Source organism: Bos javanicus, chromosome 2 (assembly GCF_032452875.1).
Source record: "Bos javanicus breed banteng chromosome 2, ARS-OSU_banteng_1.0, whole genome shotgun sequence".
Taxonomy (NCBI): domain Eukaryota; kingdom Metazoa; phylum Chordata; class Mammalia; order Artiodactyla; family Bovidae; genus Bos; species Bos javanicus.
In genome coordinates, this window is record NC_083869.1 from 16,917,927 (window position 1) to 16,945,510 (window position 27,584).

Sequence of the window (27,584 nt, forward strand, 5' to 3'; positions counted from 1 at the left end):
TGTATTATTTTTAAAAATTATATCTATAAATAAGAGGAAGAATTTTGAAGACAGACTTAATCTTATTTCTCTAACATTTAATAATATTTTAATTCTTTGCTACATGAAATTCTGGTACTCACTTTAAGAAACCTTTTAGATTTTAACCTAGTCATATTACAATGATAATTTTCTACTTAAGATCACAGAAACATAATTTTACATGTCTGTAAACCTAATTTCACAGACTATAACAGCACAGATATATTTCACTTTTTGAATATATATTATACTTGGAGATATTTTTGGCATTCACATAAACCAGTTAAAATGATAAGTATTTTGCATCTTCCAAACTGCGGTACAGGGCAGTATTTTCTTGTCCCTAATGTAAGACTGTTCAATCTTGCCTGTCTTCCCAAAATAAATTCAATGTTTATTTTTGATATTGTGCTAGATATGAAGAGGATATTTTCCTAAGTTGTCTCTCCATCTCAAGTAAGAGTCTAGTTTTTAAAAGGCATATGTATGGTCTTTTAAACACGCTTCCTAAGTCCATTTTCTTTTACAGCAAAGCTTCTCGATATACTTTTATTCCCTCTCTACTTGGTGGTGTTTATAAAATTCTAAACTTTGACCATGGCCAGTGTAGAGTTTGATTTAAATAAAAATAGAAGTATTCAAAACTGTCATTGTATGCTATAAACTATAGAAAGAAATTTTCTGAGAAAACTAGTATTGATGTAATTTAAGAACTGTTTGCTAACAGAATTGCTGAGAGAATGAATTGGGAAATGGATATAGAGTTGTGATCATGGAGAAGGATATTATAAAAAGAATCATGTTACTTTTCTTCATATAGTAGTTATGAAAATATCTCAGATTAAAAATTAATAAATGACTTTAACTTCTATTTTGAGGTTAATTATGACATTTCTTAAAGATAATGTATCTTTCTATTATAGAGAGTATAAGAGGAATATTTCTGCTAGAGATAAATCATCTAGTTCTATCCAGTAGAACTAGATGTAGTAATCCAGTATCCAGTGTAGTAAATTAAGATTTTTGGAAAAATCATCAGGAAATTCTTTGCAGATGCATAACGGAAGTGAAAGAAAAATTGTATCCCATATTTGGAGTATTTTTATGTACATTATGAAACTTTGCTCATCATATGTACAATACCATCACTGTAAAAACTAGACTTACTAATTTTTAAAATTACCATCAGTAGTAGATTAATACAGGTGAAAGAATTTTGTATGTCTTCTTTCTATTCAAGGCTCATGAAGTTTTATGCTTAGAAATGCTCACTTTGCTTCTGGAAAGACCAACAGATGACAGTGTTGAAGTAGCTATTGGTTTTCTTAAGGAATGTGGTCTCAAATTAACACAAGTGTCACCAAGAGGGATCAATGGTAAATATATATCCTTGGTTTGAGATTGAGCTTTAGTTTGAGTATTATTATATGTAGTGCTTTGTGTTTATTTTTATTTTCTTTGTGTTTAATTTTAGCTATATTTGAACGGCTTCGAAACATTCTCCATGAGTCTGAAATTGACAAAAGGGTTCAATATATGATTGAAGTGATGTTTGCTGTAAGGAAGGATGGATTCAAGGACCACCCTGTTATCCTAGAAGGACTTGATTTAGTGGAAGAAGATGATCAGTTCACCCATATGCTTCCTCTGGAAGACGACTATAATCCAGAAGATGTTCTTAGTAAGTCAGGGGTGGGCATTGGGAAGTGGCATACAAACAAATGTCAGTATCGAAAATAAACACTAACTTAACTTGTGTTTATTTATTTTTGAGATGTTTTCAAGATGGATCCTAATTTTATGGAGAATGAAGAGAAGTACAGAGCTATTAAGAAGGGTATGTAGAACTTTAAAAAATAATTTCCTTTTAAAAGAAGAAGTTTACTTAATTGTGTGATACTGATAGAATGGTATAGATCACTCTGACCCCTGCCTACTGGAATCTTTGCTCTGTGAAGCCATTCTCTTTTCACCGTTTGCCCGTGCATTATTTTTCTTTCTAGTGCTTATCCATGGTGTTGTTGTTGTTGTTTAGTCTCTAAGTCATGTCAGAATCTTTTGCAACCCTAGGACTATAGCCCACCAGGGAAGTCCTACCCATGGTATTACTTTTAAATTATTTAACTCATTTTCCTTCTCCTCTTTCTCTATTTAATTATGTAACTCTTCAGCTTCATCCCTCTTAAGAAATATCCATGTATTACAATGGCCGTTATTTAACCTCACTTCCAGTTAAGAGTTGCTGCTTAAATTGCCACCAATTTAGTATTTGATTAAGTGCTATACTGTGTTATAAAGTTCTACACTTCATTATTTCTTGAGGCAGATTTATATCTTTCTGATAAAATCAATCACAGTAGCTTAATATACTTCATGGATAAATTGATTATTATCATTTGAACATCATTAGTATACCATAAGCACTGTTTGTTTAGATAATGGTTTGTATTTTGTTTCTGCCATTACTAGCTAAGTCACCTAGAGTAAGTTACTTTTTTGATACAGGAGTAAATGTTTGTGTAAAGATAAATAAAATACAGTACTTTGTCTTACCACAGAGCATGTATTTAGACACTGTACTGTTTTTTTTTAATGTGTGTCATTATTTTTCTACTAAAGCTAATATTCAGAGCTACTTACATCATTCTAATATATAATTATTTATATTATTTTACATATTATAATTCTGTAATAATCTTATAAGTTTATTTTCCTTGAGTTGTGATTTTACCTAACAAATACTTACAGCTCTGAAAGCTCCTCGGAAGAGAGAGCAGAGATGTAGAACTCTGTCGTTGCTGCATTCTGTGCTTTAATCATTCTTAGAAGGAGAATGTTGAAGGGGAAGTAAAAGTGTAAGAAGCTTCCCATTTTATACATTATCCTAAAATCTGGTACAATAGGGACATGCCAGATTCCTTTTTCTCTAATAAATTTAGTTTCCAAACATAGAGAAACCCCTTCAATCTATTTTGTTCTTTTCGTATGAATTTCTTTTTCTATAGTCTCCCTGCTATGCAAGCATGCTAAGTTGCTTCAGTTGTGTCCGACTCTGTGCAGCAGCCCACCAGGCTCCCCCATCCACAGGATTCTCCAGGCAAGAATACTGGAGTGGGTTGCCATTTCCTTCTCCATAGTCTCCCTAAACGATACCAATAATTTTGTAGAATTCTTATTATACCTTTATAGAGGTTTTTTTTTTTTTTTTTTTTTGCTTCCTTTTTTTATACTTGGGAATTCCCCATCCATTTCTTTATTAGGTTCTTGGCAGTTGGCCAAGAAAGTAGTATTTTTCTTTACTATAGCATTCCTTAAACTCTGTGGTCTCAAGATCCCTTTATACTCTTAAAAATTATTGAGAATTCCAAAGAGCTTTTGTTTATGTGGGTTATATCTATTGACATTTACTTACTAGAAATTTAAAGGGAGACTATAAAAAATACTAGGTCATTTCAAAATAACAATAATAAACCTAGTACATATTTGCAAAAGTTACATGTTTTTATAAAAATAATTATGAACAAAGAAATTTAAGAAAAAGAATGGTATGTTTTAAATATTTTGTGCAATTTAGTGTCTGGCTTAATGGGAAAATTGAATTCTCATATTGCTTCTGATTTTACTCTGTTGCAGTAGGTTGTTTTGATTGAAATATATGAAGGAAATTTAACCTCACCATAGACATGTAGTTGGAAAGGGAAGAGTATAGCCTTTTCAGAATTATAATTGTGTATATTTCTGTTTAACACTATTCCAATTAAATATTTAATAGCTAGTAGTTTCTAATGATTTGATTGCACTGTGAAACCTGAAATTACATCCATTAATGTTCCTATTTTGTTAACATTAAAATCTGTTGGCCTGTCACTTTGAATGGATCTTTTACCCAAGCATGATTTTGTAACATGTTTCCTCAGTCATTTGGAAAATACTGATGCACTAAGTTATTCACATCTTCCAAGTATTAACGGGTTAACATTATCCAAATTAAATTGACACATTAATATATTCTCAAAAAATCACATTTATTCATATTACCACCTGTCTTTATCAGAAAAATCTTAATGTTTTGGGAAGCTGTCAAGCTCATAGGAATAGATACGTGTTTTCCAGAATTCTGATATTCTCTTGAAGACTCATTTGATGATTGTGGCAAATATCTGAAAATAACTGTTGGTTATTTTCCTTGAAATAACAGTATTACTTTGTTTATATTTTAGAAAATATCTGGTAAATACCTAATAACTCTAGTTTGTTTGCCATTTTTTAAAGTAAAAATGAAAAATATAAGTAATTCATCTTGCACCTCTGTCACACAAGTGTTTTTCCTTGAGATAACCATCACCATTGTGCATTTGTCTTTTAACAGAAGTGCTATATATAAACTTCGTATTTTCTTACTCAAACTACTATAAATGCCAATACTCAAGGGCTAAGACTTAATGAAATTAATAATTTTATATTTTTTCTTCAAGGGCGTTCTTAAATGAAACTTTTTTCCTTCTACATTAGTGTGGCAGCAAAAAGTACAATGAGTGCTTGTGCAGCTTGATACCTTGATTGTGCTCAGGATGCAGCAGGTTTTAACTCCTGTTGCCTTTGCATCTTTATTTCAGATGTCAGCACTGTGAAAAGGCAGATAATATTTCGGTATTACTATGAAAATAGTTTGACCTACAGACGGCTCAGATGTTAAAGCATCTGCCTGCAATGCGGGAGACCTGGGTTCGATTCCTGGGTCGGGAAGATCCCCTGGAGAAGGAAATGGCAATCCATTCCAGCACTCTTGCCTGGAAAATCCCATGGACGGAGGAGCCTCATAGGCTACAGTCCATGGGGTCGCAAAGAGTCGGACACGACTGAGCAACTTCACTTTCACTTTCACAGACCACCTGGCAGGTCTCAGTGGTTTCCTCCAGGATTCACAGACCATACTTGGAAACCACTGCTTTATTTAGTTAATAAAATCCAGTTGTCATTGCCTAAATGATTTTAGTAAGTAGATTCTAAAGTGAAGGGATAAGAGAGGATGATGTAAACAGCTAGACAATCCATTTGACCTTCATTCTTTCATAAAGTGTTCTTCTAGAGTCGGCATTAAAAAAAATGACCGCGGCAGGAAGTGGGCACAGCTTTAGTAATTAGCACCTTAGAGTGACCTAGGTGTACTTGTGTTTTAGGTCTTATAGCATTTGGGAAAACAGCAGGAGTGCCGGTCTTCCTCCTGTTGAATACTAAATAGTTTCCCCTTTTAAAGGTCTGTCTGAACCACATTATGTAATAATAAACTAGACACTGCAGATCATTTCTTGCAGTCACATTGGTTAGAAATATTCTTGAAGAGATTTGTATGTCAGCTAAGGGCTGAATGACAACTCTCCACTTTTGTAAAATGACTTGTTTCTCTAGTATGTGGGTTTATGCTAACATTACGTGTGACTCCTGATTTATACTATTTAGTTAAATATAAGGAAATTAGAATTTTCCTAAAAATTAGTTGGCCCAAAACTGTATTAAAATCTGTCTGATTATAATAAAAATGCAAAGAGGGATTGTTGGCCAGGTTTGTAAAATCTTTTGTCAGACTTACGGAACACATACCATTGGGCAAAATATGATTCTAGTTTTTGTCATTTATTACTGTTAACATGATGATAGACCTCATGTAGTCTTTTACATCACAATTTTGAATAGTTCTGAATGTGAGTTGTATTTTAAGAAATGACAGTCCAATGAAGTGCTTATCTTTCCGGTTTTTTTTAAAGGTCTTTAGACTTCCATTTCTATTGCACATATGAAAATTCTATCAATTAATTATAATGTTCTACTTAATAGGTATACATTTTAATAAAAGTCTCACTACTGTTTAAATTTCATTCACTACCTAAATATGTTAGTCACTCAGTCGTGTCCGGCTCTTTATGACCCTATGGACTGTAGCCCTCCAGGCTCCTCTGTCCATGAGATTCTCCAGGCAAGAATACTAGAGTGGGTTGCCATTACCTTCTTTAGGGAATCTTCCCGACCCAGGGATTGAACCTAGGTCTCTCTCATTGCAGGCAGATTCTTTACCATCTTAGCCATCAGGGAGTGAATACTAAATTATGCTTTTTTTTTCCTTCTGTCTTTTTTGTCTTTCAGAAAACTTTCTTAGGCTATATTCTTGTTTTCTATTGCTCATCTTAGGTTTTTATAATAGACTTATCTTCTTGGTGATGAACTAGTAATATTTTGACTACATTCTCCATTATGCTAATTTCTCTTCCTAATTTATCATTCCAGTGCTCCTGCTCTTTTGGAAAACCTTCATCTACTTTTTCTTTGTTCTTCTCATCCCTTGCTTATTTCATGGCTGCTTTCTATCTGGCAGAAGAATTATACTTATGGTTTTCTCTAGTCTAATTAGTTATAATGCCCTCTGAATACCTAGGTAGTAACATGAGACCTGTGTGATCATCTTTGTTGGCTGATAAACTCTTACACCACTGTGGGTTGTAGTGAACTGAGAATTATCTCCCCAGAATGAGGTACGTTTATATCCCTTGCTCATTCATGTTTTCCTAAACTTAACTTTGTTCTTTTAGAAATTCTTGATGAAGGAGATAGTGACTCAAACACAGACCAAGATGCTGGAAGTAGTGAAGAGGAGGAGGAAGAAGAGGAGGAAGAAGGAGAAGAAGATGAAGAAGGTAAAAGTGTAGCTGCAAATAAAATTGTAAAATATACTCCCAGAATAATCTAATGTGATCCTCTAAACAGTGATTCTTAATCTGTGGAGTATTGGGAGAGATGCTACTGTTACTAGTGGGTGAAAGCAAGGACTCATAAACATCCTATGAGTCACAAGATTGCCCCTCACAGCAAAGTATAATCCAGCCCAAAATATCAGCATTGGCAAGGTTGAAAGAGCCTGCTTTAAAAGTATGAAACAAGGAAATTCATTTTTTAATACCAGCATAATTTAAATTTGATGTTTTATGACTTTGATTTTGAACTATGAAAAAGGTGCATTCATGTTGAGTACATGTGATTTATGTTACTATGGCGTGAATGTGACAGATGCGAGTGACTAGATATTTGCTCTTCATTTTGGAAAAATAGGTTGGGGAAGCCAAAAGCTATATTTGTACAGAAGCAGGCATGATGTCCTTCCTTTTCAGCTTTGGTTATATTATTTCATAGGAAAATAAGCTCAGAACTTTACTTCGGTTAAGTCTCCATTAAAACACCAGAATATATATACACTGGTCACTATTTGCTTATGTTACATTTTTGATGTCCAGAGCCGTGTTAGGCATTACTGACAGAAAATATTAAAAGTATAACTCTCCCTTCTAGGGCATAATGTATTTTAGTTCTGTCTTAGAGTATAGTAGAGCTTCTACAACATAATTTATAAAAATATGTTTAATTTTTTCCAGTGTCTTTTTCATTTAAAATGTCTCTTAACCAAGTTAACATTTAACTATAGAATTTGTCTTATGTGAAAATACAATTCAAATAAAAACTATTAAATGTTTATAAAGTTTTCATGCATTAGATAAGATAAAACTTTAACAAATATTCATATTTGTATTGGACCCATCCAACCTGTCATGATGATCTAATGTTCTCTGAACCTGAATTTCTGTCCATAATTTGTAGTTCTTCCAAATCAAGATAATTGTTTATAAACATAGAAATAATGTTTTCCCTAACAACAGCTTAAGTGTGGCCTTTTATCATGTCTAAATGAGCAGGTAACCCAGAAACAAAAATAGTTTTCTTGGTTTGGCTCTGGACTTCTTTGAGCTGACAAAAAACTTATTAAAATACTCTGCTGCTGCTGCTAAGTCGCTTCAGTCGTGTCCGACTCTGTGCGACCCCATAGACAGCAGCCCACCAGGCTCCCCCGTCCCTGGGATTCTCCAGGCAAGAACACTGGAGTGGGTTGCCATTTCCTTCTCCAATGCATGAAAGGAAAAGTGAAAGTGAAGTCGCTCAGTCATGTCTGACTCTTAGCGACCCCATGGACTGCAGCCTACCAGGCTCCTCCGTCCATGGGATTTTCCAGGCGAGAGTACTGGAGTGGGGTGCCATTGCCTTCTCCAATTAAAATACTCTAAGATATGGCAAAAGACTAGAAATAGTTATGTTGAATTCTATAAATATCAATACTAACTTACACTATAGAAGAGAATATTATATTAAACTCATAAATTCTAAAAAGATTATGAAAACATTACTATAAAGGGATACATTTTCAGTTCTTCATTTATTTTTATAGTTTTATAATTTTGTTATGTTTAATTTCAGGACAAAAGGTGACTATTCATGACAAAACTGAAATTAATCTAGTCTCATTTCGTCGTACCATTTATCTCGCTATTCAATCAAGGTAAGATACAGTAGCTCAGTTGATTCTAATTTTTGACAGGGGATGGGCAAGAAGATGGGATTGTTAGAATCCGGTGACAGAAAACTGGATACTGTTGCAGGGATTCTCCAACTGCTTGCCTCTCCTCCACCATCCCAAGTCCCAGAGTGTAGATTCCTACTGTTTTTAGGAATCTACAGGAGCAATTTGTCTTTACTTTTAACTGTTTCCTAATTAAAATTTTTTTAAGTTATGTCATTTAGTATAATTAAATATTACCAACAATCTGAAAACATTTCTGTATTACAGAGTTCGCACCGTATTGTGTAGTGGAAGTTTAATGTTTTATTTTTTTCTAATTTGCTTTCTAACTCTGGCTCTAAGCAGAGAAACTCTTGTGATATTTGGACACTGATTTGTTGTGCAGATGGAAATGAATGTGAATGGAGGTAGGAAGTAGACTTAGGAAGGTTTTAAGGACTCTTTGAAGTAATATTAAGCAAGAACTGCTATGATGTCATGAAAACAACCTTTTCCCTTTGAAGGCTGTGAGGTTAGTTTTAAACAGAAATAAATGAAAATATTAAATGCTGAGTACATCTGTTTTCAGTGGGAATCAACCTACTGATTTAGTGGGCACCATGTTTTTATTTTACAGTGGAGAAGGAATATTTTCCCTGTTTTGTTTTGTTACTAAGTTTTTTATATTTCCATTTACTATGATGTAATAGCAAAAATGATTCATAAGTAGGAGTCATCTTGTTTTCAGTCTGTCTGAAAAGTTTTTGGCTTAGATTCATCTTCAAAAAGAGAAATGTTAAACAGCAAAACGTTAGTTAGAAATTTTTTTGCTTTACCCTTATGTGTTTCTTGGCCTTTCACATGAAAGAAAAAGACTAATTAATATTTTCTTATACAAACTTAAAAGTGGATAATGAGAAATTTTTGTTATAAGTAGCTATTCTTAGAGTTTTAGAGTTTGACCTTTTGTTTGTCCTTTTTAAAGAAATTCAATGCTAATCAGTTGTAAAGAGCAGATTCATTGTTTTAATTTTGCTGTTAACATTAACTTTGAAGAGTCACAGTGGAGCTCTTTGCATGATTATTATAAAGAAACTTTATTTTTTAGGTGATCTAACCTTGATAACAATAACCTCTGAATCACACAAAAATGTTAGAAAAACTAAAACACTAGACAAGTGACCGACACTGATAGAAGTTCTACCAATTTTAGTAATAGTACAATAAATACTGTCTTATATGTTATTTGTCAAATGTTCTCAGCCCCTAAATGCCTAGTAAAAATAATTTTAGGAAGTAAAGACAACTTTGATAAAAAGGTATTTAAAGAACATGGTTGGGAGACTCAGGTAATGGGATTATAAGTAAAACATAAAAATGTTATCAAACAAATATTCTAGATGCATAAGTACTATTGGTCATTAAAACAGCTGAAGTGGTTTATTTTTTTTAAAGCAACAGTACTCAGTAGTAATGATGATTTCAATTAGATACACAGAAAGATTTTTGGTGGAAATTTAAATTGGTGCATTCCTTTTGGAAAGCCTTTTGGTAGCATGAATCAATGGCTTAGTTGATTGCCATTTGACCCTTCTTTTTCATTATGTTTCTTAAAGAAATACATATTGGCAGAGAATTATACAGAGCATTATTCAGTGCAAAAGAGAGAGAAAAATCGTATTGCTCAATATGAATAATCAAAGTGTTTTCATGTTTAATGCCACTATTAAAAATTAGGTTAATGGAGAATTACTGGGCAAGTGGTCTGATTTAATGTTAGTTGGGGATAATAATACAGAATATATGGCATCATGCTGATAGCATTGTCTTAATTGTATAAGTATGTGTGCAGGTTCTAGAAATAATACACTAACATATCAACAGTGATTATTTTGAGAGGAGGTTAGATTATTTATATAAACTGTTCACTTTTGGAAATCTTGTGAACAAAACCAAGTTCTGGTGACTGAACTATTTGGGGATTTTATTATTTAAATTTTCTTTCCTTTTATACTTGTTGACTGACCTAACCAATACTCTGATCTTTTTACTGTTCTGGCTCCTTAAACAGTCTTCTTTTATTTATGCAAACATTGAACTACATAGTTAACTTTGCTATTAAAAGTTGGACATTCCGGGTTGTTCTTGGTTTTAAGTGATGTTCCAGTCTGATGTTGTATTACTGGAGTAATATCCTTAACAATTTGAAGTTTCTTAATTGGAGACATCAACAAACCATTGAAAACTGGCATTATATAAAATCTATTTTCTTTACCCTTCCCTCAGTCACTGTTAATTCTAGAATATGTTTGGTTTAAAATAGCAAGCAAAGTTAATAATTTCTTTAATATTTACATTTAGTGCAACTTCAAAACAATTATGGTAGGGAGTCACCAAATACTTTTCAAATAAAACAAGAACAAGGAAAATACTGTCATACTTTCTCTTTGATTCTTCACTTATTAGACAAAAGGAAAGTTGTAAAAATTTTCCATGAACTACTTGACTTGTTTTTCAGAAATTATAGGATTTTTTTCCCAAATACTGTTTTTTAAAAAATAAAAACTAGAAAATGTCACATTTTTTAAAATACTTTTTGGTATTGCTATATTATTGAAGTTCATCAACTACAGTTAGCTATTTTAATCTTAGTTCTAGTTATTATTTAATATTACATGTTATGAAAGCTCTTTCTTGATAGATTTTTTTTTTCATTTTTTTTTTAATTCCATTCTACAATCCTGAATTATTACCCTTTTGTGCTTGTGAAACCCAATAAGTAATAGAAGCTGAGGATTACTGAAGAACTATAAAACTAAATTCATTATCATTATTTTTCAGTGGGTGATTATTTTATATTGCTGTTATCAAAAGATACTGGCATTATTCCTGAATCAAATTCACACTGAGTTTGATAATTCTCTAAGCAAAGCATATTGAAGATATTTTTCATGCAATTTATATGAATGTTGTACAAAAACAAATTCTTTTCTTTGTAAGTGATTTTAGTTATTTATTATTTTATAATAACTTTTTATATAGTATATAAAAGCCCTATGTTTGGGTATGAATCAAGATAACTTGTAAGTGTGGTGATTAAGCTCTGGATGTCATGCTGGGCTCTTGAAACATCTTTTACCTCTTCCTAACTTGGATCAGGGAGAAATGGAAATATTTAGCAGTATAAAAGATTTGTCTGCTTTCCATGTCTATGAATTTGTACATTCTGGACTTTTTATATAAATGGAACTATGCTATATGTGGTCTTTACGTCTGACTTCTTTCACTTAGCATCAGTCAAGGTCCCCCATGTGATAGTATGTATCAGTACTTAATTCTTTGTAGAGTTAAAAACCTTATCTTTTTTATATATACAATATAGTAATATGAAAATATAGAAGAAAAATTTTAGACAATTATTAGGGTAAGATTCTTATATATGAAAGAGTGCTACAACTTAAATATGCTGCTATTTTTAACCTAACTATTGTGACCATTTTATCTCTACAGTTTAGATTTTGAAGAATGTGCTCACAAGTTGCTAAAAATGGAGTTTCCTGAGAGTCAGACAGTAAGTTAGTACTTTTTTTCTATTAGGAAATATATATATATATATGTTATAAAATATATATATGTATGTTATAAAAATGTTTAAGATAGTTAATAGGTTTCATGAAATGAATCAGTAACTCAGTGCTTCATATACACTGCTCATTGCAGGGATTTAAATGAACTGCTTGTTTGAGCTGTGAGAAAAGGAGGAAGTTTCTCTGAACCACCACACTTTACATAGGTTTCTGAGTGGTTGCCTATAAATCAAATTGTGCCTTAAATACAATAGGAAGTTTGTTCTTTAGTGAAGTACCTGGTCCATCTACTTTATGCACTAAAGCATTCTTTTGTCATAGAAGCAAAGGTCACCATACTTGTTACATTACTTGAATTGGATATAGAAGAACCTGTTCCATTTTTTTTCATTCATTAATTCATTTAACAAAACGTATTCAGCATATATAGAGAAGGAAATGGCAACCCACTGTGTATTCTTGCCTAGGAAATCCCATTGACAGAGTCTGAGCCTGGTGGGCTACAATCCATGGGGTCGCAAAGAGTCGGACATGACTTAGCAACTGAGCACATTCAACATATACTATATGTCAGGCTTTCTGTAAGGTGTCAGGGATTCAGCTATCCATAAAGTACATTTTAGCCCCCTCTTAGCCCATGGGACTCGTAGCCTTATAACTCAGTACATACACTTAACTGTTCAAAATATCATGGAACCCTAATACCAAGGGTAATAAAGGTTAGATTGAAAAGATTATCTTAGTTTTTGTTTTTTTTTCCTAATTCTTTCCTTATGTATATTGCTCCCTGCCCATCTATATTTTGGATGCTTGAAATTTGAAGCAAAGGCTTTTAGGGTTTGGTTTTTCACATCTTGATTTACATGTAGTAGACTCAGCACAGGTCCAGAGTGAATGTATCAGCTCTAATAGGCTATTTGATTTCTGGTTCTAAAAGATCGTGACTGTCTGAACTAAGTTAACATTACATGGAAGTCCTTTGACTTAAGGCCTTAAATATGTTCTGTTACAGGGATTGGCATACTGTGGCACAGGCCCACTGCCCATTTTTGTTAATAAAGTTTTATTGGAGTGCAGCCTTACCCATTGGTTGGTGTATTGTGTGTGATTGATTTTGCCCTATAGCAGCAGAATTGGCTAGTTGCAGCAGAGAATAATATACGGCCACTAACAGCCTGAAATATTTGCTGTCTGGTCTTTTCCGGAAAAAGCGTCCCAATCCTTGTTTAAGAATGTAGATTAGTTCTTGAAATGCCATGGTATGGAATTTTGAGAAGAGATTATTTTTTGCAAATTAAAAAATTTATTTTTTCCCTCTTAAAATTTATTTATTGATATACTAATAATAGTGTCCTTATATGTATTATGGGTATACTTGATGTATTGTCATTAGAAGGGAATAAATTAGTGAATTAACCTTTAAAATTATCAGTGAAACTAAAGTTATGGTATGATCTTGTCACATTATTTGCTGAATATAATTGTTATTAAAAATGTTATTAATGTGGAGGATAGTTGTTCTAGAACTTAACTTCACTGTTTTTTTCCTTGAAACCACAGACCAGAATATTTATTTTTCCCTCATATCTGAAGGATTATTTGCTAGATAAGATCATTCTTGCTAGAAATTTTTTTGTTTTTACTTCATGTCGAATATGGCTTTTCACTGTCTTCTGGCCTGTAGCATTTGTGCTGAGAACTTCAACATACTTTGATAACATTTGGAAGACTATCTTAGTGCATCTCTTTTCATGCACTCAAAAGAATCTCCTAAAATCACTATGATATTTAATTAAAATATTAAAACATTTAATTATTTTATGCCACAGGGAATAACTCTTATAATTGCATTTAGTCTCAGAGAGAAACTCATTTGTTTTGCAGGTTGTGCTGACTTTATTAGCAATGCTATCAGCATATTACCATGTTATATTGCTTAAAACCTGATTAAGTGTTACGTTATTGTAAGATACAGTGTTGGTAGAAGTTGAAAATGCATTTTAATATATTGAATTAGTGTTGTGTGGCAGAACTCAGAAAAGGTTATTTAGGTTTTTTTGGTACTATATTAAATTTTGACAAAGTACATCTCTTCAGAACTTAAACATTTATAAACATTTTAATTGAGGCAACTTGTGACTAACCTTTAAAAAAAATAATAATCTAGCAGTATAATTACATCTAAAAATAACCTTATATTGTAAAGAGAAACCTTTCATTAGATAGTTTTATAAGTAGATTATCAGCTTCTCGAATAATACTGCCCAATAGAACATTTTGCATTGATGAAAATATTCATATTCTTCCCTTTTTAGTACAGTGGCCACTATACTGGTCACATGTGGCTTCTGAGTATTTAAAATGTGATGTATGACTAAGAAACTAAAATTTGAATTTTACATAATGTTGAATAATTTAAATTTAAATGGCTATGTATTGCTGGCCACCACATTGGCCAGCACAGTTGTAAAGTGTTCCATGCCTCTTCAGGGTCCCCCTTCCTTCTTGCTCATGGATCAGTCAGTTCAGTTCAATTGAGTCACTCAGTAGTGTCCGACTCTTTGCGACACCATGGATTGCAGCGTGCCAGGCTTCCTGGTCCATCACCAACTCCCGAAGCTTGCTCAAACTCATGTCCATCATGTCGGTGATGCCATTCAACCATCTAATCCTCTGTTGTCCCCTTCTCCTCCTGCCTTCAATCTTTCCCAGCATCAGGGTCTTTCTCCAAAGAGTCAGTTCTTTGTATCAGGTGGCCAAAGTATTGGAGTTTCAGCTTCAGCATCAGTCCTTGCATTGAATATTCAGGACTGATTTCCTTCAGGACTGACTCGTTGGATCTCCTTGCAGTCCAAGGGACTCTCAAGAGTCTTCTCCCATACCACAGTTCAAAAGCATCAGTTCTTCAGCACTCAGCTTTCTTTATAGTTCAACTCTCACATCCAAACATGACTACTGGAAAAACCATAGCTTCGACTAGATGGACCTTTGTCGGAAAAGTAATGTCTCTGCTTCTTAATATGCTGTCTAGGTTGATCATAGCTTTTCTTCCAAGGAGCAAGCGTCTTTTAATTTCATGGCTGCAGTCACTGTCTGCAGTGATTTTGGAGCCCAAGAAAATGAAGTCTGTCACTATTCCCATTGTTTCCCCATCTATTTCCCATGAAGTGATGGGACCAGATGCCATGATCTTAGTTTTCTGAATGTTGAGTTTTAAGCCAACTTTTTCACTCTCGTCTTTCACTTTCATCAAGAGGCTCTTTAGTTCATCGATTTCACCATAAGGGTGGTGCCATCTGGATGTCATCTGGATAGTGTAATCTGGTGGTGCACAAGGAGATTTCTAGTAAATGCATATTGACCTAATTTTTAAAAATATATATAATAATTACATATTAATAGATTGTATCTCATTTTATCAGAGGACAAAAATGTCAGAATTCCTAATTGAAGTATAAAGGTAAAAAATAAAAGTGAACTGAAAGAGTATATAGTATATTTTATAGGCTTGCTTTCTGTTTATAGAACACAAGTACATTACAGTTAATGTATTTATAAAAAGTTACTTTTAAACTTTCTGATAAGAAATGTTTTGTAGAAAAAGATCTTTAGTCAGTTTAGCAGTACTCAAAGTTAGGGTTAGGGTTATTCTCTTTTTCACTTTGTCTCCATTGATTTGTCCATATTTCCTGAGTTTCTTCATCTATGAAATTGCTGTAATTGATACATATTTAATTAGGGTTATTTCAGGAATTAAATAATATTTATTCATTATAAGTAATTTGTGATGTTGGTATTTCCTGATCTTGGATTAACTCTTGCATTTCATAGTTCAACAGAATTTTCACAAAGGAGTTTTCAAGACACAAAAATAAGTGCTTGGACAGTGTGTGGAAAGAGCAGTTATGGAATGATTCCATCTATTTATTTAGATTCATCTGTGGACAGATCTATATGCGTAACATTTATTTTGAGGCTAAAAATCTTAGCCACAAAGGTCTTTTTTGTTGTTGTTCTTTTAAATATATTTTCTTATCAACAAGGCGGTCATTATGTTAGCATTGACGTTGTGCCTATTTTATCCTCTGTAAAGATTCACCACGTTTTGCCTTTTCCATATTAACAAAATATATTCTTGATAACTCGGTTTAAATGTTGTATTGGTGGTCTGTATTTAAAAGATTTCTGTATAGAATCTTTTAGAATGTGATATATTTAGTTTCTTTTTGTTGATGTATCTGTTTCCTTTACTAGGTTTTCTTGAAGTGGCTCATACTTATATGAGTTTAGAATTTTTTAAGCAGTCTGATTGGTATAAATGACATGGAATTTCTGTTAGCCAAACAGAAGACTTTAAAGAACTATAGTCTTGACATAGATTGAATTTTTTGTTTTGTCTTCATAACTCAACTTCACAAAGTTTTATGTTTTTAAAACCTTATTTAAAAATTCAGGCTATCTTTGTCATACTGATAAATTATCACACAGCATGGATTCATTGTGTTTTGAATCATTAATGTACTTTTTTTCCAAACAGAAAGAACTCTGCAACATGATACTTGATTGCTGTGCCCAACAAAGGACATATGAGAAATTTTTTGGCTTATTAGCTGGGGTGAGTTCCGACCTCATTTTTCATGTTGGATTTTGATGAAATCACAAGGGTAATTCTGAACATGAGTATTGTGAATTAATGGGTCTGCTTTGTTGCCTGGTCTAATATACTAACATATCTTTGCTGAAAACAAATCGTTCTTTCCTTCCACAGTTTTTCCCCATCTCGGTAGCTTCCTCCCTTCCCACTTCCTGTTTGTAGTTCTTTGATATTACATATCATTCTTCCAGAACTTTGAGGCATTCCACATGCTTTGTAATAGTTTCCCAAAGAGAACAATTAAATGCTGTCTTTTCAAAATTTCACAGCAGTTTCTGGTCAAGTACATGTTCAGGCAACATAAATAAAGCATGAGCTAAAATAATTTTTTGAATCCAAACTTAACCCATGGAGAAGTATATTTATTTATCTTATATAAATGTGTGTATCTGTGGTCAGCCATGTGTATAGCTTTGTTTTAGCATATAAATCCCAGGTAGATAGGAGTGGTATAAATTAACTTCTTTTTTAAGCATCCCATTATACAACAAAGAAGATTGATATTATATACAAATATTTATTAACTTTTGATTGAATAAAATTAGGATTTAATATGGTGTTGACATTTTTATTTTTAATTTATTAGCGGTTTTGCATGCTAAAAAAAGAATACATGGAATCCTTTGAAAGTATATTCAAAGAACAATATGATACCATCCATCGCTTGGAAACAAACAAATTGAGAAATGTTGCTAAGATGTTTGCTCACCTTTTATACACTGATTCACTTCCATGGAGCGTAAGTAGATGAGTCAATATTTGTACTTCTTTCCTAATCCCCTGTTATTCCGAACTAAATATTATTAAGTATAACATAGCCATACTTTTCCAATGTAGGCAGTGTACTTTAAAATGACATGTGGAGCAAACATCTACTATAATGGCACTCTTTGAAGTTATATTCATGTAACGTGGGATCAAAAAACTAACAGTGTTTGAATGTAAGAAATAACATTTTGAATGATATTAATAGTCTAAACGTTACAATGCTTTTTGAAGGCGATACCTAGGAATGTTTTCAGAAAAAACATAGTTTTTTATCTTATCCGTGAGCATTCATGTGTGTGCATGCTCCGATCCATGTACGGCAGAGTTTGGTGGCACATGATCCTTTGAGTTACTGCCTGTTTCCTGATGGAGTAACTGTCAGAAGTTCCTCTGGTAAGGGCAAGAGAGAAATGACTGTTCTGGCAGGATGTATTTTTCTTAGCCAACACTGAAGTTGGATAAGTGTTTGGGAGGAGTTCCTGTAGTCATAGAACAGGGAAAGATACTCTCGATGGGGAAATGTACACTGGGTTGGAATTTGAACTGCATTCCCTAAGCTGCCACTTAATTGTACAACTGCTGTTCATTCAACACCATTTGTTTAGTCACCAACTCTGTGCCCAGAAAGAGACACTGGGCTTCCAAAATGAATTATATATGGTCCCTGCTTTCAAGGAGTTAAATACCATATAACAGAAAAGGTAAGATGCCCATGGTAGTAATACAGAATAAAAGTGGTAGATTAGGCTGAAGGAATTGAAAAATTCGAAAGAAATTATATCCAAGAAGAAAGAGGATCATATTGTAGAATACCACAGCCCAATGGTAGAATGAAACAACATTGTTGAGCTTATAAACGTTGGACACATTTTGTAATACTTTAAGTACTAAGTGTGTCCTAACCCTGCAGGCTATTAAACTTTTTTACTTTGTTTTTTTCTTCCTTCTCTGGGAAAATGAAACGGAAGTTTTAAAACAATTGAAATAGTAAGCTTCTGGAACACATGATCCATTAAAAACTGGAGGTTGCTTTTACTTTTTTTCACCCTAAAATATCTCTCTATGAGCTTCAGTTTTGAAGCCCTAGTCTTACTATTCAGAACAAGCCATCATTCTTGGTCTTTACCCTTCTCACGTACTGCATGCACTGGACATACAATGTGATAACATCCGTCCAGATAACTAGGTTTTAGGAGCTAGTAATCTTAGCATTATATGCTAAAGCCAATATTCCTCCCTGCTATAAAAAGCACAGTACTCAGGAAAGAGAATGAACTTTACTTCTGTAGCATCTTAACATTTTGAAAATTTGTATAGAAAAGCAGTCTTAAACTTTCCCAGGTACTATCAGCGTAATGGAAGATATTTATAGATAATTCTTATTGAAGATAACAAATTATAATTTCAGGGGACACTGAAAGTTAGAGATATTGGTCACTGTGTCTTACCATTTGAATACCAAAATAATAATGTCTTTTTTTAATTCTCATTTTCAGGTTCTTGAATGTATAAAACTGAGTGAAGAAACCACTACGTCATCCAGTAGAATTTTTGTGAAAATATTTTTCCAAGAACTGTGTGAATACATGGGTCTTCCTAAACTTAATGCAAGATTAAAGGATGAGTAAGTTTATTATTAAATTTTAAATTAAGCACTTTTTATTCTTACTTTTATTCTCCTACTTTAGCAACCGTAAGTCTACTCTTAGTTGTAAAAATAAGTCCTTAGGACATTCTGTCACTACTCTGACTCTCATGTTCTGTGTGACAGGGGACAACATGAAACTTTTAATGGTCATTTAGTTCAAGTAGAGAAAATGCAGATTTCATGCCTCTTTTAATTTAGTTAGAACATGCAAAATTATTTTTCCATACTGATTGGAATTTTCCAGTAATGAGTATTTGTAGTTTTATTTCATTTTTACCCTAAGGTTGAGGCTTAGAATGATAATGTTTTATTATCAGTGGATAATTGTAAACATATACTGGTGAAGGTCAGTCCTATAAGTCGTATAATTGTTTAGATTATTATGCTGAACTCAGGCTTTGTTCCAGGACTACTTTGTAATCCCTATCCCAGCTCTCTTTCTTGGCAGGTATTCAGATTGCCCATTACCACTTACATTGACTTCTACTCCATTCATACTCCTGAAATCCTTTCAAAGTTTTCTCAGTGATCATCTGCCAAATCCCCCAGTCCTGTACAGTCCTCATGCCTCTTGACCTCTTGGTCTCACTTACACTATTGACCACTTGCTCACTGACACTTTGCTTTATTCTCATTCTGCCTTGCTCCTGCCAGTCTCTCTTCTTTGGCCTGCCTCGCTTATGTTCGCCAGAGGTCTGTCCTGAATTCTACATGCTCTTGGCCAATCCATTTGCTTCTCTTAGCTTCATATACTTACTTACTGGTCCTTGTCTACTTGCCAGGCTCTGGGACTCCTTCTCCAGCAAGATGTATTCTGGCCACTCAAACATTGCACAGCTTATTAAACATAATAGTAAGCTGATTCATGCTCCCTTACCTCTGTTTCCAGAGCTGGGAATTCCTTCTCTTATTCTGTCCAGCAAACTCTTAATCATTCTTCTTATATTGTTACCTTTTCCTATGAAAGATGGTTTTTCCTAACTCTGCTGCTTAGTCCACTGAGTGTGTCACTCAAAACCACGTGATATTGCTGTTTTTCTATTTGTTCCCCTTCTGAGAAACAGCGATTCCATAGTCTTCACCCTTGATTTCTCTTGACTTTTCCCCTTCCGCGTGCCTTGCACAGTACTGTGTAGACATGCGTGTGTGTGTGTACAACAGAAGAGGGCTTTTTTTTTTTTTACTTTTCTGTACATGCACTCAAATATAAATACACATATGTATCCATAGATTTATATGTGTTATATACGTATATCTATTCTGACTATATATGAAAGTTTTTTTTTTAAAACTCTCATATAATTATAGAAATCAATTTAATTTCTTTATTTTGTGCCGCACCTCGTGACTTGCGTGATCTTAGTTCCGCTATCAGGAATGAACCGGGGCCCCTGGCAGTGAAAGCACTGAGTCCTAACCAGTGGACCGTCAGGGGAATTCCTGGAAGTCAATTTTAGTGAACTGTCACTTGCCCCTACTCATGTCATTAGATAGCATGCAGCCTGACCTAATCGGTGATTTTTAAACCACTTACTTATATTTCATTTACTAATTTAATGTATAGAAATTCTGAAAAATGTATGAGGATTTTGCCTTTTTATCTCCAAGCATTCTGTTCTCTTCTGTTCATTTTCTTTTTCAGAACTCTACAGCCATTCTTTGAAGGATTATTACCCCGAGATAACCCAAGAAACACTCGATTTGCCATCAACTTCTTTACTTCTATTGGTCTTGGAGGTTTAACGTAAGAATTATTATCAGAGTTTATTCAACTTACTTATCTCAAACTTACCTCACAGTTCCTTCAAGGCAGAATCTAACAGTGGGTTATGTTTTTAATTAGGGATGAACTGCGTGAGCATCTCAAAAATACACCAAAGGTCATTGTGGCACAAAAACCAGATGTTGAGCCAGATAAATCCTCCTCCTCTTCAAGCTCTTCCGAGTCCTCCTCCTCAGAGTCTGACTCCTCTGCCTCTGATTCAGACAGCAGTGACAGCAGTTCAGAGTCTTCTAGTGAAGAAAGCGATTCTTCATCCACCAGTAGTCAGAGCTCAGCCTCAGGTACTGAAAGTCATTTATAATTGATCATGCTCTTTTCTAACAAGTATGTTGCTGGTGCTGTTTACAAGGGAAGAGAAAATTTGATTGCTTATTTATTTTAGAGTTCACTTGTTTAAAAGCCACAATTAATAATATAAATGATCATCTATCACTGTTGCAGTCTATACTGAATTCAATATTTATAATGTTAGGATTATCTTTTGGAATCCTTTTCATCAAAATGAAGATACTCCATTGGCAAATATTTGTCTGAGTGCTGACTGAAATGCCTTTCGTAATATCTGTCATCTGCTTTGCAGGAGCTTTCCTGATGGTTGTATTTTAAAGAAATTTTAATTTTTTTAGTATTAACAGTGAAGCCCTTATGTTAGTAATTGACACATAGCACATATTCAGTGCATGTCTTATAAATGAACATCTGTGTAAATTTTCATAAACCATATCCATGTAGCCAGGACCCAGAACAAGAGCAGTCAGTACCCCAGAAGCCTTCCCTTGTTCTCTCCCCTGCTTAGTACCACTCCTCCCATCCATTGGCTCATGGCAACTCCTGTTCTGATTTGCAATTCTCTAAATTAGTTTTGCCTGTTTTTAACTTTGGAATTATGTATTATGAACTCCTTTATGTCTGGTTTATCTTTCAACTTTATGTTTGTCAGATGCAGCCATACTATGGCATTTAGTTATTTTTCATTCATTCTCATTGCTGTATAGTTTTTCAGTATGTACAAGTGTTTCATAGTATATTTAACATTTATCCTTTTTACTCAATGGAAATTTAAATTTATAAATAGTGTTTCCATGAATGCTATGATACACATCTTTTGGTGACATATGTGCGTATGTGTATACACATTTCTGTTGGATATGTTCCTAGAGGTGGAATCCCTGGTTTGTAGGGTGTGTGTAGATACTGCTGAACAGCTTTCCAAGTGGTTATTCCAGTTTACACTCCCACCAGCCATGGATGGGGCTTCCCCAGTGGCTCAGCAGTAAAGAATTTGCATGCAGTGCAGGAGCTGCAGAAGAGGTGGGTCTGATCCCTGGTTTGGGAGGATCCCCTGGAGGAGGACATGGCAACCCACTCCAGGATTCTTGCCTGGAGAATGCCATGGACAGAGGAGCCTGGCGGGCTACAGTCCATAGGGTCACAAAGACTCGGACATGATTGAAGCAACTTAACATCCAGGCAGCCATGTGTGAGAGTTGCAACTCTCAGTAGCTCCCATCTTCACTAATGTTTTAACCATTTTCATTTTAGCCATTTTGGTGGGTATGTGGTGGTATTGCATTGTGATTTTAATTTGCATTTCCTTGATCACTAGTGAGGCTGAGCATCATTTTGTGTATTATTGGCCATTTGAATCTTTTCTTTTTGTTAAGTGGCTGTTCTAAGCTTTTTGCCTCCCCCTACCCTTTTTAAATTATGTTGTCTTTTCTGTTTATTTATAAGTGCATTTATGTATTTTGGATATGTCTCTTTTGTCACATGTATATATTGCAAATAACTAGCCCTGTTCCTGTCTCTTAAGCCCTGTGAGGCAACCAGAGCTCTGCTGGTTTCTTCCCTCGGCAGCAGCCCTGAATCAGCAGATGCTTGCAGGAAGAAGGTGACATCAGCTCACTTCTCTGTGGTTCTGCCTTCTCTTGAATCTTGGCCCTTCTAATCCTCCTTTTGTTTTTGCCAGCTCACTGGTGTCTTCTTTACTTTTTATTTTAAAATAATTTTGACTTCTAAGAAGGTTACAAAAATAGTACAGAGAATTTCCATATAGCTTTCACCCAACTTTCCCTAATGTTAGTAGTATCTTCCATAATTATAGTTTAGTTATCAAAATCAGGAAATTAACATTGGGAAAAGTCTAAATTTCACCAGTTTTTCCACTGATGTCCCTTTTCTTGTTCCAGGATCCTTATTGGCCTTTAATTGTATTTCTCTTTAGCCTTCTATATAACCCATGATAGCTTCTCTCAGGCTTTCGTTGGTTTGAATGGCTTTGACCCTTTTTAAGTCCTTTGGTCACTTACTGTGCACAATCTCACTCAGTGTGAATATCTGTCTGATGTTTTCTCATGATTAGAAGGAGATTATTCATTTTTGGCCAGGATACCGTAGAGATGATGTGTTATTCTTACTATGCCTTACTGAGAAGTTGATAATATTGATATGTCTTATAGGTGATACTAACTTTAATCACTTGGTTATGGTGATATCTGCTGTATTTTTCATGGAAACCGTTTTTCTCTATAAATTACTGTTATAGGAAGATAATTCAGTACGATGCAGATCTCTTTCTCCTCTTTTAGTCTTCTATTTTTGCGCCCATCTTTGGATCTTATCTGCAACACTTGTTACTATAATGTTTGCCAAATGGTGGTTTTTCTATTTGTCTCTGTTTTTCTGCATTTAATAATGAAATTTCTCTTGTAAGAAAGAGTTGTGCCCCCTGCATTTATTTATTAATCGTGTTACATATATCAGTGTAGACTCACGGATATTTATCTTATTCTGTGAGTTAAAGTCCAGTGCCGTCATTTATTTTCTTGTTCATATCATTTCAGCTTTGGCAATTAGAAGTTCCTTCAAGTTGACTTCTGTGTTCTTTTGACACACACCCATCCTTTTTTTCTTGAGCGCTTACTTCCTTATAGCATCTCAAGTTGTTTCAGATCTTTAATGCCATTAAATAGCAGATTTTTTAGCGTTTATCGGGCATTTCTAGTTGTTTTCAGCAACATTACTAGTCTTTCACAATCTTCTTCATCTTCCTTGGAAGAGGAAGTGCTGTAGTAAAGTATTTTTTCAAATATGCCATTTTCTAAAAAGGTCTATGTTGTTTTCCCCAGGGCCAACTCTGCTTTCTTTCACCATAGTATCTTAATTTAAATAAGAGAGAGTCTGATTGCCCAAAATGCATGTCATTTCTTGTTTTTTTAGTGTGTATTTCAGAGACGCAGCACTTGTCCTCACAGCCTTATTAGTAGGTTAGTCAGGCTAGTCTTTACACACTTGTTTCTCTTCAGAGTGTTTTACATACTATGTGGCATCCAGAATTAGGGGACTCGGTGATTTATATTGTTAGAGCAAGACTCCATTTACTCACAGGAAGTTTTATTCTTAAGTTGAAATATACTAACATTGTTCATTTACCATTCACCTCTAAAGAATTTGTTATTTCATGGTATCTGTTTTGAGAACAGATGATAACACAGCATGAACTGCTGCAGTAAGGAAGCTTGCTGATTCAAAATTAATTTGCCTCATCATACAATTTCAGTAGAGAGCTTTCAGTTTTGTTAATAACATATTAAATAGCATAAAAGCAATATGAACATATACCAAATTAGAAAATTGTAAAGCAAACACCAGAGAGGAAAATGCATATTACTGTAGGGCTCAGGTTTTGGTGTCAAGAAGCACCAGGGGTGGGATACAGAGGGTCAGAGAGAGGCGTTGATTCTGCACAGAGCCAGATGGTTTCTGCTTGGGTAGCTGTAGTTCAGCTGAACTGCTTGATAGGAACCAGAGAAACTGGTCCTTTGTGGCAAACCAGGACCCATGGTTTGCCACGGGTAGGCATTTGGCAGGAGAAATAGACGCTGGTACATTTGAGTGGAGGTAGGACAAAGATAGGCAACTTTCCACCTTTGACAGAAATTGTGGTCTTCTCAGTACTTTTGATATGTACCCAAAGCAGATAACACAAAGTGGCTAAGTGTGTTTTATAGCTTAAAATGGGTAAGATATTTTTAATTAATACTTATATTTGTGGACAAACCAATAAAAGAAAAGTTTCAAAGCCTTGGAAGAGTTTTCTTAGCAATCAAGCCTTTGTGGCTCTCATAAAGCCTATGCTTAGATTCCATCATAGCTTCTCTTTGCATAGTTACTACTTCTCTGGTAGCAGGACTATTATTTTTGTAGGCAGAGGTTTGTATTTGAAAAATATGTATTCCTGTTTTTACACAAACCCAGTCATCCCATTCAACCCACCTTTTAGGAAGTGATGTTGCTGGCATGTAGGATCATTGTATTTTAATTATGTATCATATCTGACATTATATTTCATATGACATAATGCATATGGGCTGAAATTTATGTTTTGGATAAAATTTGTAAGTGCAAATGTACCACTTTAGTCACATCATTAAAACTTTTACATTTCCTATATACCTTATTTAAAACATTTGTTTAAGGATCAAAGCAGTTACTTCAGTAACTAATGTATTATATTGTATATTCTTAAAAATTATATTTTTTGTATACTGTTCTGTCATCAGATTTTGCATTCAGTTAATTTGATTCTTCTTCCAGTTTGTCTGAATTAGTAAACAAACCTATAATGTATAAATAAATATGATTTTTTTTCAATTGTGAAATTAAGATTAAAATATAAGCTAACTAACTATATTTCATTTTACACATGCAGCTAAAAATGTAAGAAAGAAGGGGCATGGGAACCACAGAAGTAAAGAAGTAGATAAATTGATCAGGAAACAAGAAATAAATGACAGAAAACAAGAAGAAAGGAGGCCAGAGCATCGGCACCAGGAGACAAGGACTGAGAGAGAAAGGAGGTCAGAGAAACCCAGAGAGAGAGACTCAAGAGGCTCTGGAACAACATACACTTCAGACAGAGGGATTCCTTCTGCGAGAAACAGCTGCAGCAGAGCCGTGCATGACCGAGACCAAGAAGCACGCGTGGATTTGGCACGTAATCATGGGGATCCCGAAAAGAAAAGGGAGAGGAGAAATTCTTTCTCTGAAAATGAGCACAGACATCGAAACAGGGACAGTGAGAATTTTAGAAGGAGGGATAGATCCAAGTCAAGAGAAAAAAATAAAAAACATTCAGGTTCTAGAAGCGAGGAAGATAGGTATCAGAACGGTGCTGAGAGGCAATGGGAAAAACCTAGCCGATACTCTGAACAATCCGGAGAATCAAAGAAAAGTCAGGACCGGCGAAGAGAAAAGTCTCCAACAAAGCAAAAAAAATAATTCTGCAAAATCACAGAAACTGAACATGCTTTATATTCAGTTGCAACAAAGTATTTTTTACATCGATTGACAAACTTTGTAGAGAATTATTGTATAAAGTACTGGTTTGTATTTGTACATTTAAAAATGTTTTCATTTTAATATGTTTTATAATTGATACGTCTCAAGGCCTTCTACAAAAAATTATTTGAGAAGTTTCACCAGAGAGGGTTATAATTCTTGCCTATATTTTGTTAATAAAACAATCAAATGCTCATTGAATTGATGATTTTTTTATCAACAGTTTTTTTTCTGATAATGTTTCTAATTGTTTATTGAATTATTATAATGAATTGTTAGTGACTTTTTATTTGTAACTGAAGACCAAAATAGATGAACCTTTTTAAGGTTTTTGCTTTGTTAATGAGATACTATAAACTTTTCTTAGGAGTCTTGCTTTTTTTAAAGTAGAGGAATTATTTTAAGTTTTATTTTATGTCTTTAACAAAATATGTATGTATAATTTTTTTTCAGAAGTGTTTCAGTGAAGCTAGGTATGTGTTAGTCTTTAAACAGATACATAGCTGTCTTATTTAAAAATTAGGACTTTTCTCATTGATAACATTTCTTTCTGGACTGTTAGGTTAACTTTTAATTGAAATTCTTTGTGATTAGTGCTTTTTCTCAGCCTTGAAGTTCTATCACTGTTGGTAAGTTACTATGTATTTAAGTTTTAATGTGGATTAATACGTTATTGGAAAACATGCAGTCATGAGAAATATAGGCAAGACCAACAGTGAAATAATTTTAGTTTTTTTATAAGAATTTTAAGGGTTGCTATCCTTGTAACTCTCAGCAGTTACTGTGTGACCATATTATTTATTACTTTTGAAATAAAATATTGCCTCTGAAATTTTAGATTTGCTGACATTAAACCGCATTTAGTAAATAAGCTATTTGTACTTGCTCACCTTAAGAGTACATAAAATCCATTTTAGCCAGTGTCCAGATTCAAGAATAATCTTAAACCATTTTAAAAAATCAAACTATTTTAAAGTTTGGCTTTTGGGCATACTCCGATTTATTTAAGAACTTGAGTATAGGGGCTTCCCTGGTGGCTCAGTGGTAAAGAATCCACCTGCCAATGCAGAAGATACGGTTAGGTCCCTGGTCCAGGACATGCCACGGAGCAGTTAAGCCCGTGTTCTAGAGCCCACAACTATTGAGCCTGTGATGTGGAGCCAAAGAGTGGCAACGACTGAGCCCACGTGCTGCAGCTACTGAAGCCTAGTGCCTAGAGCCTGTGCGCCACAATGCTCAGAGCCACTGCAATTAGCAGCCCACGCACCACGACTAAAGAGCCTTGCAGCATCCAAGACCCAGCACAGCCAAAATAAATAAAATTATATATTAAAAAAAAACTTGAGCATAAGTATAATAAAGTCCATGTCGATAAAGGCATACTATGTTCTCTTTCTCTTCTCCCC

At 34.1% G+C, this 27,584-nt stretch overlaps 1 protein-coding gene across 2 annotated transcripts in view; it reads left to right on the forward strand.

Annotated features, from left to right (window-relative positions):
* CWC22 (CWC22 spliceosome associated protein homolog) overlaps window positions 1-26,379 on the forward strand; it is a 62,422-nt gene extending 36,043 nt beyond the window's left edge. For both annotated transcript variants that reach the window (XM_061433937.1, XM_061433947.1), the window contains exons 9-20: window positions 1,262-1,397; window positions 1,496-1,702; window positions 1,796-1,858; window positions 6,606-6,710; window positions 8,317-8,398; window positions 11,909-11,969; window positions 16,523-16,600; window positions 17,226-17,378; window positions 18,904-19,031; window positions 20,698-20,799; window positions 20,899-21,119; window positions 25,550-26,379. In XM_061433937.1, the coding sequence (XP_061289921.1) occupies window positions 1,262-1,397; window positions 1,496-1,702; window positions 1,796-1,858; window positions 6,606-6,710; window positions 8,317-8,398; window positions 11,909-11,969; window positions 16,523-16,600; window positions 17,226-17,378; window positions 18,904-19,031; window positions 20,698-20,799; window positions 20,899-21,119; window positions 25,550-26,118 (1,905 nt within the window). In that variant the 3' untranslated portion in view covers window positions 26,119-26,379. The remainder of the gene's footprint in view (window positions 1-1,261; window positions 1,398-1,495; window positions 1,703-1,795; window positions 1,859-6,605; window positions 6,711-8,316; window positions 8,399-11,908; window positions 11,970-16,522; window positions 16,601-17,225; window positions 17,379-18,903; window positions 19,032-20,697; window positions 20,800-20,898; window positions 21,120-25,549) is intronic.
* The last annotated feature ends 1,205 nt before the right edge of the window (window positions 26,380-27,584 follow it).